General features: G+C 40.6%; 2 protein-coding genes across 2 annotated transcripts in view; one reads left to right on the top strand and one right to left on the bottom strand.

The window, feature by feature from the left end:
- Nucleotides 1–392: 392 nt before the first annotated feature.
- On the bottom strand, nucleotides 393–1,623 carry LOC110203463 (uncharacterized). Its single transcript, XM_078149116.1, is given in 3 exon segments — nucleotides 393–1,217; nucleotides 1,220–1,363; nucleotides 1,455–1,623. Coding segments are annotated over 3 exon segments (1,137 nt in total). The 3' UTR covers nucleotide 393.
- An 11,223-nt stretch (nucleotides 1,624–12,846) lies between these two features.
- The window catches only part of LOC110203972 (uncharacterized), a 9,036-nt gene continuing 6,840 nt past the window's right edge, over nucleotides 12,847–15,042 (top strand). The window contains 2 exon segments of the mRNA XM_078149115.1: nucleotides 12,847–13,256; nucleotides 13,654–13,906. Of these exon segments, the coding sequence (XP_078005241.1) occupies nucleotides 12,847–13,256; nucleotides 13,654–13,906 (663 nt within the window).

Here is a 15,042-nt window from a genome sequence, read left to right as displayed (position 1 = left end):
TATACAGGAAAGCCTTCCCACACTCCTTACATTCAAAAAGAATGTCTCCAATATGAATTTTCTGATGCACAGTAAATTCTGTTTTACTCTTAAAGGCCTTTCCACATTCACTACATGCATAGGGTTTCTCTCCAGTATGAATTCTCTCATGCACTGTAAGTTTCGAGTTACGCATGAAGGTCTTCCCACATTCACTACATTTGCAAGGTTGATATCCAGTATGAATTCTCTGATGCCCAGTATGACCTGCTTTTGTCCCAAAGGCCTTTCCACATTCACTACATCGATAAGGTTTCTCTCCAGTATGAATTCTCTGATGGTCAGTATGATGTGCTTTTGTCCTGAAGGCCTTCCCACAAAGACTGCATTGATAAGGTTTCTCTCCATTATGAATTATTTGATGTCGAATAAGATTTGAGTTCTGTGGGAAAGCCTTTCCACACTCCTTACATTCAAAAAGGAAATTACAATATGAATTCGCTGATGCACATTAAGATGTGCCTTTCTTGTGAAGGCCTTTCCACATTCCCTACATTCATAAGGTTTTTCTCGAGTATGAATTTTTTGATGTCGAATAAGCTGAAAGTTGTAGAGGAAAGCCTTCCCACACTCCTTACAATCATAAAGGTTCTCTCCAGTATGAATTCTCTGATGCACAGTAAGCTCTGACTTAATCCTGAAGGCCCTCCCACATTCACTACATTCATAACGTTTCTCTCTAGTATGAATTTTTTTATGTCGAGTAAGATCTGAGCTGTAGAGGAAAGCCTTCCCACATTCTTTACATTCATAAACAATGTCTCCAAAATGAATTTTCTGATGCACAGTAAGAGATGCCATTGTCTGGAAAGCCTTCTGACATTGACCACATTCATAAGGTTTCTCTCCAGTATGAACTCTTTGATGTCGAATAAGTTCTGACTTATACAGGAAAGCCTTCCCACACTCCTTACATTCAAAAAGAATGTCTCCAATATGAATTTTCTGATGCACAGTAAATTGTGTTTTACTCTTAAAGGCCTTTCCACATTCACCACATGCATGAGGTTTCTCTGCAGTATGAATTCTCTCATGCAGTTTAAGTTTTGAGTTACGCGTGAAGGTCTTCCCACATTCATTACATTTGCAAGGTTGATCTCCAGTATGAATTCTCTCATGCTCAGTATGACCTGCTTTTGTCCTGAAGGCCTTCCCACATTCACTACATTGATAAGGTTTTCTCCAGTATGAATTCTCTGATGCTCAGTATGACTTGCTGTTGTCCTGAAGGCCTTCCCACAAACAGTGCATTCATAAGGTTTCTCTCCAGTATGAATTTTTGATGTCGAATAAGACTTGAGTTGTATGGGAAACCCTTCCCACACTCCTTACATTCAAAAAGAAACTTACCAATATGAATTTGCTCATGCACATTAAATGTGCCTTTCTTATGAAGGCCTTTCCACATTCCCTACATCTATAAGGTTTTTCTCCAGTATGAATTTTTTGATGTTGAATAAGCTGTGAGTTGAATGTGAAAGTCTTCCCACACTGCTTACATTCATAAAGCATCTCTGCAGTATGAACTCTCTGATGTACTTTAAGTCTTTCCTTACTCCTAAAGGTCTTTTTACATTCACACATTCATAAGGTTTCTCTCCAGTATGAATTCTCTGATGCACTATAAGATGCTCCTTACTCCTGAAAGCCCTTCCACATTCCTACATTCATGGGGTTTCTCTCCAGTGTGAACTCTCTGATGCAGTGTGAGCTGTGTCTTAATCCTGAAGGCCTTTCCACATTCACTACATTCATAAGGTTTTCTCTCCAGTGTGAACTCTCTGATGCACTGTAAGTTGTGTCTTAATTCTAAAGGTCTTTCCACACTCACTGCATTCATACGGTTTCTCTCCAGTGTGAACTCTCTGATGCGCAGTAAGCTCTGCCTTACTGTTGGAGGCTTTCCACACTCACTACATTCATAAGGCTGCTCTCCAAGTGTGAACTCTCTGGTACACTATCAGTTGTGTCTTGATGCTGAAGGCCTTCCCACACCCACTACATTCATAAGGTTTCTCTCCAGTGTGAACTCTCTGGTGCACTATAAGTTGTTTCTTAATCCTGAAGGCCTTTCCACATTCACTACATTCAAAAGGTTTCGTTTTCTCTCTAGTATGAAATTTTTGATTTTGAGTAAGAAATGAGTTATAGGGGAAAGCCTTCCCACACTCCTTACAGTCATAAAGCTTCTCCCCAGTATGAATTCTCTGATGCACAGTAAGCTCAGACTTACTCCTGAAGCCTTTCCCACATTTACTACATTCGTAAGGTTTTTCTCCAGTATGAATTGTCTGACACACAGCAAGATGCTCCTTGCTCCAGAAGGCATTCCCATATCCATTACATTGAAGAGGTTTATTTCCAGTAAATTCTCTGCTCTCTGAAAGGAAGAATACAGAGCTGATTAACCCTGTCTTTTTCACCCTTTCCCAAGGCTCTTAGTTGCTCAAAGGTTTTGGAGCTATTCTCTTGCCTTCCCACTTGAGAAGGCCAGTCTCACTAGCCTTCCCCTAGAGATTGGTTTATCTTATGTGAAAGTGTGATGACTCAAACATAACATGTAAATGAATTGACATAAGATGAAATTACCAAGGGGGATGAATGAACCCTTACTCTACTTTCATTGGCTGACATTTGAATGGAAAAGAATGTTCAGAAAAAAAGCCCAAGAGATGATTTTGATGTTTCCTTACCCTCTGAGGTGAAAATACGAAGGGAAAAGACTGAACAGAAAGAAAATACAGAACTAAGTTTAGAGTGGGGAAGAGAAAGAGATATAAGAAGTCAACAGAATAAAGAAGAAATATGAGGGTGAAAACATGACAACTGTTGCTATAAATTTCCTCTAAAAATCTAACATATCTACTTTGTAAAAAATTGATTGAAATTTGTGAGATGTAGACCTATGGTGTTTTTGACAAGAGAAATTACTAATAATTACCTGAAACATTACTCAAACTCTGATAATCAAAGAAGCATAAATGAAAACAATTTTTGAGGTAGCAATAAACAGCCTTCAGATTAGCAAGATACTCGAAAATGATAAAGTTTGGGAATTATGTTAAAATACCTACTTATTAAAGCTGCTGCTGCTACCATTTTCCTTAAAAGATAGGAATTTCGGCTAGAGCTACAAAACTGTTCATAGCCTTTCACCCAATGGCCCCAGTAGTAGGTCTGCAGCCTCAATATGTTACTGAAAGCAAACACAGCACTCTCAGCAAATTTTCACAACAAGCTTTCTGTAAAAGAGCAAAATAAAAGAGGGCAGCTAGGTGACACAATGGAGAGAACACTGGCCCAGAAGTCACCAGGACCAGAGTTCCAATCTGACCTCAGAACAACAATTGCTATGTAATAGCTGTGTGATCCTGGGAACATCCCTTAACCCCACTGCCTAAAAAAAAAAAAATCCTTAAGAAAAATAGCAAAATAATAAAAATCTGTAGGTCCAATGATGGTGTTATGGCTACATAATTCCTGTGACATGAACATATTAAAGTGCCTTTATAAACACAATTTCAAAGCATAAAGAAAAAAACAGGATGACACATAACATGACAGGCTGAAGAAAGGGGAATTAGGTTAGGATTATTTTAAAAGTAGCAGCAAAGCAATATAATCATAGACACAAACAAGAAAATATCAGAAAAGAACTCACAAGGAAAAAGAGCACACGACTTAAGACTTTCAATACTGTGCTTACTTTACAAGAATGAATTCATGCAAATGAGGCAGATGAACTAAGGTGATCTTCAATGAACAGAAGAGATATAACTGCCCTGTACTGAGGCAACAACTTTCTTTGGGAGTGGAGGTACATTACAGTAAGGAGATACATTGAAAAACTAACTTCTTGAGGTAAAAAAAAATGAAGTTAAAACTCTCAACTCCTCTCAACAGGGCAGAGAAGCTTTGACAGACCACTCTGTTCAATGTTTTTCAAGAGCTTTGACCTAAAATGAACAACAGATTACAAGTTTGCAATGACTCATCTGCTTGGTTTTATGTAGTCACCTGGACAGCTGCTTCTTGGAATATCTGCCTCTGGCAGGGAAGACACTTCCTTTCTTTCCAACTGGTCACTGTCATTTGGTCTGGAAGCTGCAATCCTGTTCATTGAAAATGAAAAAGTGCTAGGCAGTCATCTCATATCGACTTCCATCATTAAAGAGATAGATGAAATACTCCTCCTCCAACTTTACTAGAAAGGTGGGGGAATAAGGCTGCTAGACATAGCTTATACACCCAAAAGCACTATGTTAGTTGATTTTGTCTGACTTTTTTTCTTCTTCTTCAATCATGGGAGCTCAGTGGGTTGGTTGGAGGAAGAAGTAGGGTTTTTTGTTTCTTTTTATTGTTTTTTTTTTCAGGTTGCAAAGGAAGGAGAAATTAAATTTTTTTTCAAAAAGTATCCACAAAACTTAATAGAAGAATTCAAAACAAGTTCAGACTCTCTTTGGAAAAAAAGTACGCATGCTAGGAAGACCTCAAGGATAGTACAAAAGACCACTGGAAGGATACTCTGTATTATGGTAAAATGGATTACTGAGTAGGACTCGAGAAAAAAACAGTTCATTTGACTTACTGACTGCTTAGGCAGTGGGAATACTGCATGATGAACCCTACACTGGGATTAAAAAGAATATCTTGGATTTGAGGTAACAGAGAGGGGAAGATACATTCTCAAGGATAACAAAAAAATCAAGAAATCAATTTCCAGGCATACTAAGCTTGGACCTTTTTCCTGAAAACAGGTAGCACAAGTAATCTGTCTCTTGGCTACAAATGGATTAGGAAGAGTTTCCTTTGCATGCCAAAGAACAACTGTTAAAATCTTGCTCTCATAGTATATATCAAGACTCCAAAGGGGTAGCTGTTCTTACCCAAAGACACCAAGTTCCTATAGTTCTCCAGCATCACATCCCTGTACAATTTTTCTGAGATGGGTTCAATTGTACCCACTCTTCCTGGGTGAATTCCACAGCCACATCTTTGAATGTCACTGATTCCTGAAATACCAAAAACATTTGTGCTTACCCAGCTATAGCACTTAACTGTTATGAAGTTCAAATATAAACTACTTGCTATTAAGGTGAGGGAATTGAGGGTTTTAGGACAGCAAGTGGTACAGGGAATTGAGGCAACTGAGTCAACCACACTGACTCCATTTTGTGACTCAATTCTGCAGGTAGCTCAGTTCTTTTTCTGTTCAATCACAGGTCTAGTCCAACTTCTATATTTTGAGAAAAATTTATTCAGTTGTGGGAATTGGCAGATAACCTAATTGCATTGTTTGAACTTAGCCTTGCGTGGCTCAGAAATGAGACCTACTCTAGCTGCTGTTTAGTCCTTAAGGACCTAGGTCATGCTGATCAGAAACCCAGTGAAATGCAAAAAGACTGATATAAGGAGTTTTCTCATAATTTTACATGTGAAGCAACTCATATGTCTTATCTGAAAACTGCCCCCTACTGAACAATTAATTATTGCTGCCATGTTCCTTTCATTGTATACTACTTTGGGGGAGTGGGACACCTCATTCTGAATTGAGGGAACTGAACCTGTTGCCTTTCCCCCTCCCAACATGAAAAGTCCCCAGTAGTTTCTGCAATTAGAAATCAGATTACCTAACACTTTATTATTTGCTTTTAATTAACTGCTCTTCTTTGATTGCTTTTAATTCATAAAAGTATACCCTCCCCTATTTAGGATCCAGCCCTAAGTTGAGGAAGGGGCCTGGTCCCACTTTTCTATGCAATTGCAATACATTGCTTAATATACTGATATGCCCAAAAGACTGAACCTTTGTTTCTTCAGCCATTTCATCTTTCTCTTGCCATGAGGAATTTTTTCATTTATTTATTTGCATCCCAGTACAGTGTCTAGTATATAGCAGGCACTTAAGAATTCCTCTCCGAAAAAGAATAGAAGTGTGTATAGAATGATTTTACATACACACATACACACACACACACACACACGCACGCACATGCACACATACAGACATTTGTATCTAATGGTAGCCATCTCTAGAGTTGGGGGGGGAGAAAAATTTATACGGAATTTCGTTATATATTTAAAAGGAATAACAAGTTGTAGAGAACAGATATACAATCATCTTTTTTTATTATATACGTATTGGAAATGCTTGTTTTATTCCATATATTAAAAATTAAACAAATAAACATTAAAAAAGAAAGAATTCCTCTCTGATTACTCTGTAAATTCCTTAAGGGAAGGAGCTATTATCGCCATCCTTGGTATCCTCAGCACTTAGCACAGTGCCTGGCACTAGGTAGGTATTTAATAAATGCTTATTGTTGTAAATGGTTCCAACATCAATTTTAAACTAATCCTTCCTTTTTTTTTTTTTACAGTGAACACCTGTAGCTCCTACTTCTACCCTCTGAGCTGAAGGACAAATATGGCTAATTTCTTTTCTACTCGCTGAAATAAACAATGAAAATGAAATAGCTGAAGATAGCTATCCTGTCCAATCTAAACAAACCCAGTTTCTTTGACGAATCAACCTGGTCTCTTCACAAGTAAGATAGCTACCTTCCTCTTTTCATCCAATCGCTGTGCTTCTTAAAATGTGCTGCTCTGAAATGAACACCACTGTGTTCCATGCTCCTGGAACCACAAGGCCAAAGGCATAGGGGACTACAATCTCCTGCCTGTAACAGCATGTAAACACTTTTTCACTACTGAAAAGGGCGTTAAAGGACCATTACTTTCTAATTCATGTATTTAGACAGGGAAGAAACTTAAGAATCTAATTTTCTCATTTTACAAATTAGGGAAGTGAGACCCTCAGAGGGAAAGTTGACTTCCTTAAGGTCACAAGGGGAGCAAGTGCTGGATCTACACTTTGAGCGCAGGTCCTCCTGGCTTCAAATCCAGGGCTATTCTGAATGTACAATGTTGCCATTCCCTTTCAGTATAACCAGACCAAGGCCACCACTGAGTTTTTGGACATAAACATTCATAAGATCACTCTTTGGGACAGCAAAGAACTGGAAACAAACTGAATTCTCAACACTAAAGAACAGCTAGAAAAATATGGCATATGAACAACAGTCATTTATACAGACAAAAGAGAAATATAAGCAATTCTGAGAAGCATTTGAAGACATGCATTAACTGACAGGGCAAAATAAACAGACCCAACAAAATATAATACACAAATACTTCAAAAATATAAATAATCCAAAAAAGATAATGAACTATGAAAAAAAATACTCCATGTGAACATTTGGGGTACATTATCTAAATTTAATCATCTCATATTTCTTCTGAGCTACTTTCATTTTGCTTTGCTCATAGAGTATAGCACCCTCTCAGATGAGGGCACGCCACGATGGGCAATTCTGTACCAGTATCTCCCAAGTCACATAACCCATTGCAAAGTTCTTAAAAGAGACCTTGAGAGTCCTTTCTGTTAGAGCAAAGTAGTAGGAACAAAGGGATACCCATCAACCAGAAAATACCTGATCATTTCATGAAGTGGAATATTATTGTGCCCTAAGAAATCTTGAAAACGATACTTTGAAAGAAAATAGGAAGACTTGCATAAAGCAATGAAGGGAGAAAACAGCAGAACTAAGAAAACAATTTACAAATGACAATACCATTCAATAATCAGCCATAATTCCAGAGAACTGATAATGAAACTTGCTACCTAAATTCTGACAGTAAAGTGGGGACAAACTTGTTTATTTATTTTATATGACTATACTTACTGGCTATAAATGCACTGTTTTTCTTTTTTTACTGGAGTTGCAAGGAGAGGGTAGGATTTAAAAGGAAGAGAGCTAGAGAGAGTCTTGTCAGAAAAAAAGAAAAAGATACACAGAAGAGAACAGAAGGAAGTTGAAAAAGAAAAAGAGGCCAGTTTTAAAAGTCACATGCTGAATTTATTACGCGAAAACAACCCAAAAAGTCTATATGCAAGCCTCAAAGAAACACGCAGGTTAGACCAAAGCCCAACAAGAAGTGATGGAGTTGTGAACTGATCCAACCATTCTGGAGAGCAATTTGGAACTATGACCAAAAGGCCTAAAACTACACATTTTTTAATCCAGCAATACCATAACTAGGTCTGCATCCCAAAGAGATTATAAGAAAGGCAAAGGGACCCACATGTACAAAAATATTTACAGCAGCTCTTTTTCTCGTGGCAAAGAATTGGAAATTGAAAGGATGCCAATTAAATAGGGAGTGGCTGAACAAGTTCTAGTTCTTGAATGTAACAGAATACAATTGTGCCATAAGAAATAATGAGCAGGCAAATTTCAGAATAACAGAGGAAGACTTACATAAACTGATGCTGAATGCAGTGAGCAGAACCAGGGGATTATTATGTACAGTAACAGCAAAACTATGTAATGATCAACTTTGACAGACTTGGCTCTTCTCAGCAACACAATGACGTAAGACAATTCCAAAAGACTCATGAGGAGAAATGCTATCTATATCCAAACAAAGAATTATGCAGACTGAATTCAGAGCAAGCATACTATTTCCACTTTTTTTTGCGTTTTTTTTTGTTTTCTTGTAGCTTTTTCCTGCCTGTTCTGATTCTTCTTTACAACAATTATGTTTAATATGAGTGTATATGTGTAACCTATAGCTGACTGCTTGTCATCTAGGAGAAACGGAAGGAAAGGCTGGGAGGGAAAAAAAAATTTGTAACTCAAAATCAAAAGTGAATGTTGAAAACTATCCTTGTCATTTGCAATAAAAAACTATTAAGTGGAAAAATAAAATATAATTTTGAAAAGAGTTTATAACTCTTTCTCCAATTGGCTAACTTCCTTTTCATAATTTTTTCAATTACTTTTATTGTTTCTCCTAATTTTTCCTTAATCTCTCTCATTAAATTTTTGAGTTCCATTTTAAGTTTAATCAAGAGTTCTTTTTCGGCTTGTGACCATTTAACATTACTTTCTGGGACAGGAGTGGCTTTTTTAATCTCACTATTTTCCTCTGAATATGAACCCAGATACCGTTTATCACCAAAGTATCTATCTACAATTGGGTTCTTTTTCCTCTGCTTGCTTATTATGATTTTCAGCATTTTATTATAATCAAATTTTAATCCCCAAGATCTGGGTAATGTTGCCCTAGGCCTCAAGTCATGCTTACTGTTATTTTCTGAATTCCGTGGAAGGGCTCGACCTCAGGGACTCCTCTCCTCCCTTAAACCACAGTTCAGGCCTCTAGCCATTCTGCCCCCAAAATGTTCTTCGTCCCTGTGGTACTGCACTCACCAGGTTTGTGCTCACTTCTCACCAACAGCTACAACCCCAGATGACTTCTGGTCAGCTCTGGTAGATCTAGCTTTGCGAAACAGAGGGAGGGGGCTGGAGGGTTTTTCAGTCTTCCTACATTCAGCCTTCTGCTGGTCCTTAGGCGAAAGTTTGAGGTGCAACTTTGTGACGAAAAATTTCTCCAGGCCTAGCTTGCTTCCTCACAGAGCTGATCCAGGGCCTCTAATCTGTTGATTCAATGAAGTCAGCCTGGAAGTGACTACACTTCACTTACCCCAACACTCAGCCCTTGGAGGTCCTCTCTTTTCTAAGGTCATCTGAAGTTTTCTTAGAACAACTGCTTTACCCCTTTATTTCTGCTGCTCTCCATTCATTTAATGGCAATTCTCCATGTGTTTGTGGAAGAAATATAGAGAGCATTTTTTTTCTGTGAATTTTCATGTCCTTTTCCATTGGGCCTACCCTGTTTTTTATGGAATTATTTTCTTCAATGTTTTTTTGTGTCTCATTTACCAAGCTGTTGACTCATTTTTCATGACTTTCTTGCTTCACTTTCATTTCTCTCTACTTGATTTTCAAGCTTTTTTAACCTCTTTCATTACCTCACACCAATTAATACCTTTCTTGTAGGCTTCGGATGTAAGAGCTTTGACTTTGTTTTCTTCTGAGTATGTGTTTGGATCTTCCTTGACACCACAGTAATTTTCTATGGTCAGAATGGGGCTCTACTCACTCAGCCTGGGCTCCACTCCCACCAAGGTGCAACAGACCCTTCCTGCTGACCTTCTAAGTTGTTTTTGGCATCTCTAGGCTGAGAGGTCTGGAAACCACCACTGCTGCCAGTAATTCAGTCACCCCAAGGCCTGCTTCCAGTTTGCTGGGCCCTGATTGCACTGGTACAACCTGTGTAGGACTGCACTACTGTCTCACCTTGGTGCAACAAACCTTTCCTGACAACGTTCTAAGTTGTTTTGGGCTGGAAAATTGTTTCACTCTGACTTTTTGTGGGTTCCACTGATCTAGAATTTGTTTAGAATAATTATTAAAGGTATTTGGGGGGGGCTCAGGGGAGTTCCTGCCTTTTTTAAACTGCCATCCTGCTCCAGCTTACATTAAATTATATTAAAAAGGTTTTGTAAAAATGAAACAAATGTTGCCAAGGTCAGAGGTAAAGCAAAAATTACAAAAAATACTCTCTATATGGTCTCAGACAAAGGTCAAGAACTTTATCAAATCTGTAATACAAATCATTCCTTAATTGATAATTGGCCAAAGAATATGAACAGGTAGTTTCTTTATAAGGAAATCAAAACAATTTATAGTCATGTGAAAAAATACTCTAAATCATAATCGATTAGAAAAATGAAAATTCAAACACCTCGAGATATCATTTTATACCTATCAGTGTGGCTGAAATGACAGACAGGGAAAGCAACAAATATTGGGAGGGGATGTGGAAAAATTGGGACACTAAGTCATTCTTGGTGGAACTGTCAACTGATCCAACTATTCTGGGCAGCAACTTGGAATTTTGCCCAAAAAGGTATTAAACTATCCATACTCACTGATCCAGCAATACCAATATTAGATCCATTTCCAAAGATGATCAGGGAAAAAAGAAAAGAACCCATATGTTCTCAAATGTTTATAGCAGCTCTCTTTCTGGTGGCAAAGACCTGGAAATTGCAGGGATGCCCAACAAGTGGTGAATGGCTGAAAAAACTGTGGTGTACGATTGTGATGGATTTTTGGTGTAATATAAAAAAATATGAGCTCAATGATCTTAGAAGGACTTACAGAGAACCAAGGGAAAATTGTATATAATAATAGCAATTTTGTTTTAAGAACGAATTTGAAGGAATAAGTTATTTTGATAACTGTAAATACCTAAATTAAATATGAAGGAAATATGAAGATATTATCTGCATCCAAAGAAATAACTGAAAATTAATGTATACAATAATTTTACATACATATATATACATACAAGCATACATACCACACACACGCTCCTACTTGTGTCTAATGGTAGCCATAGTGGGGAGGACGGAGAAAAAACATTCACATGGTAACTTTGTAATACATTTAAAAAGAATAACAAGCTAAACATAACAGATTTGCAATTTCATATGTAATTCGTTTTTATTCTTTGTTGTGAAAGTGCTTGTTTTATCCCATGAATTATAAATAACGCCAATAAATGTGAAAAGTGAGAAGAAACAGGAAGACTGAGCACAGCAACAGCAGTAATGATCAGCTGTGAAAGACTCAGCCACTCTGATGAATACAATGACCCAGGAAAAGTTTAAAGGACACATTATAAAAAACGCAGAGAACTGATGAACTTTGAGTGAGGACTGAAGCACATTCTTTCTCACTTTCATTTTTCTTTCTGTTTTTGAACCAGGGATAATATACAACTGTTCTGCATTACCTTACAGCCATAATGGCTATCCTATTTTTCCCTTCTCAAAGGGTGGGGGAAGGACTGGAAAGTGGGAAAGGATTTAGAAGTCAAAATTAGAAAAAAAAACACAAAGTAATTGTAAGGTCTTTTTTCTTTTTTTCAGTGTGCAGAGCATGCAGTGGTATCTGTGGTTATATGATTCTCTGATGGCCACAATTCCTAGTGTTACAGCACAGGACAAAGAAACCTATCCCACAGTCTCTGGTCTGAGATGCTATTTGAGGAAAGCAGCAAGTGGCACTCACCTTCCCGGACCTGGCTGTCAGGGCAGGAGCCATTCCCTCTTCCTCCAGGCTGTCCTCCTGGCGCAGAACAGAGGCCACAGAAGGGAGAGCTGGGGAGGAAAGGAGAAGCAGGAGAGTGAGGGGTCACGCCGGGGTCTGCCCTGCTCAGACCAGACATTTCCACTCCTCCACTGATGGGAGATAACGGAGGGGGCAGGGAGCTAGGGGTGTGACTGAAGGGGCATTAGAACCCGTCCCCAAGCTCCGCCTCCGCCTGGTCGGCCTCCAACCCCCCGAACCCCCCCAAGCACTGGCCGCCCCCAGACCCCTGGGAGCGCCTCGGGGCCTTCCTTCCATCTCGGCCGGACGCTCCTCCCATTCTCCCTGAGCTCCCCAGCCAGCCCCCGGTCCTCCGACCCCGCCGCACCCCCGCACCGGCTCCGCCTGGGCCCGGCAACGCTCTAGACCCCCCCCCCCACCCGAACACACTTCAGCCCAGGACAGAGAAGGGGAAGCGGGAACCAGCGAGGGTGGAACAAGCAGAGAGAAAAGCAAGCGGAAGTGGCCTACTAAATAGGAAGTCCAGTTCTCCCTTCCCTGGCGTTGGGAAAATGCCCCGGAGGTGAGCATGGTCTTCTGGGAATCGTAGTCTGAAGGGTGAGGCGCCTTCTGCGCATGCCTGGAGCTCGGCCCTTTCCCCCGTTGTGGAATGTGTACTGCCTCTCTGCCTGCCCCGCCCCTCCCGGCCCTTACTGCCAGCAGGCCCGCCCCCCCCCCGACTCCCTCCCCTTATCTCCTGCGTGGTCGTCACAGCCCCAGAGCCCAGGTGGAGTAGCGAGGCATGGGCTCACAGACCTCGAGGGCTCCTCCGTGGGTAGTCAAGGCCACACTCTCTCCCACTCTGGCACCGTCACAACAGGCCTCGACTCCAATGGAAGGCTTGCTGTGCACTAGCATCCTGTCGCAGAAAGTGACGGAAACACTCAGGGAAGACAGGGCTCTGAGGAGGGAGACCATGGGCTGGGGCAGGATGGCCGGAGCGCTCGCTCAGCCCCCTGGGGCATCCAGGAGGAGCAGGACACGAGTGGGCCCGGGGCAGCAGGAGAGGGCAAGGAGGCGGCGGGCAGGACAAGGCGGTGCTCTCTTTGTGTCTGTTTCCTCTGCCAAGGAGACTGACCGGAAGGAAACCAGGAGACGTGGAGAGCGTTTGGCTGGGCCTGGGGAATGCCAGTGGTCTGCTAGATGGGCTCAGTAAGACTCAGAGCTAACATTTACTTGGTGCTTACTGTGTTCCAAGCCCGGCTAAGTACCTTATAATGACTCTTATTTGGTCTTCACAAAATCCCTGGGAAGCAGGTGCTATTAGACACCATTTTATAGATGTGGCAACTAGGGTGAAGTGACTTGCCCACGGTCCCCCAGCTAGCAAGTGCCTGAACTTGGATTTCGGCTCAGGTCTGGGAGAGGTAACAGCAACAATTGGACAAATTTGATTCCAGAACGTGGCTACTTCTCTGGTGCTTTTCTGAGCTCACAGAATACCTGGTCAAAGCAAAGTCATAATTATATGATTTTGCCAGGGGTGAGCTCACCCAGATGGTGAGGACAGAGGATCATTGTTGTCCCAAGCTTACTTGCTTGCCCTTAGCGCTGGAAAACAGGGTGTCTACGAATATCTTCACAAGAGAATATTGACCAGCAATAATTTAGCCTGCTACTATCAGCCACCAAGACAGCCTCCCAAGCTCCTTATCTGTGGTGCTGCCATCCTGCATTCTGGAGTCCCTGCCTGGTTCAGTGGCAGTGGGTCTGGGACAGACTATACTCTCCCAGTCATCACTGTAGATGCTGAAGATGCTGGACTGCATTGCTATCACCATCATTACAGCTGGCCTGTCACAGTGATCCAGCCCTGAAGAAAAACCTCCTGGTGACATTTGGCTGCCTTAATACAGGGGCACAGCTGCTTAACCTTAGGTCAGAGCAGTGACTGCTGTCTTGTCAGGACTGAGCTCTGTTGCCCCACCCCCACCCCCACTGCCTCCTTCATCCCAAGCCCCACATCGCTCACACATTATATTCTCCCAACAAAGGCAGGGCAGAGAGCTGAGGATACTCCCAATACATAGAGATTTGGGGGAATGTGGGAGGGAGATAAACAAGTTGGAAATTAATATTAATATTACAAAAAGGTGCAGAATTCTTCATTCTATCCCTCATGTGTACATTGGAGAAACAAAACTGTGGGTTTTACTAAGAATGACAAATGCTGGCTCATTTTGATCCAAGCCTTATACTCCTCAGGTAAATCAGGCAGCTAGGTGGCACAGCCCGAAGTCAGGAAGAATCCTTTTCTTGAGTTCAAATCTGGCCTCAGACACTTATTGGCTGTGTGTATATAGCTGGGTGCCTGTTGTTGTCTCTCGCTGACTGGGTCCTTGAGAACAAAGGGATACTCACAGAGTAAAGGTAAGGGCCTACAGCAAAGTCTATTATGCTTCAGGTGAAGTAAAAAGAAAAAAATAAAAGCAGGGGTAGCAATCCTGATCTCACAGAAAGCAAAAGCAAAAATTGATCTCATTAAAAGAGATAAGGAAGGAAACTACCTCCTGCTAAAAGGTACCATAAACAATATGCACCAAGTGTTATAACATTCAGTTTCTTAGACGAGAAGGTAAAGGAGTTATAAGAAGAAATACATAGCAAAACTATACTAGTGGGGGATCTCAACCTCCCCCTCTCAGAACTACATAAATCTACCTGTAAAATATACAAGAAAGAAGGTAAGGAGATGAATGGAATTTTAGAAAAGTTAGATACGGTAGACCTCTAGAGAAAATTGAATGGGAATAGGAAGGAACATATCTTTTTCTTTGTAATATATGGCACTTACACAATTGACCATGTACTAGGGCATAAAAACCTCGCAATCCAATGCAGAAAGGCAGAATATTAAATGCATCCTTTTCAGATCATTGTACAATCAAAATTACATGCAAAAAGGACCGTGGAAATATAGAATAAAAATTAATAGGAA

The sequence above is a fragment of the Phascolarctos cinereus genome, unplaced genomic scaffold (assembly GCF_003287225.1).
Source record: "Phascolarctos cinereus isolate Bilbo 61053 unplaced genomic scaffold, phaCin_HiC Scaffold_2;HRSCAF=192, whole genome shotgun sequence".
Classification (NCBI taxonomy): domain Eukaryota; kingdom Metazoa; phylum Chordata; class Mammalia; order Diprotodontia; family Phascolarctidae; genus Phascolarctos; species Phascolarctos cinereus.
Note: the sequence above shows the minus strand (reverse complement) of the source record. Positions and strands in the feature narration are given on the sequence as shown.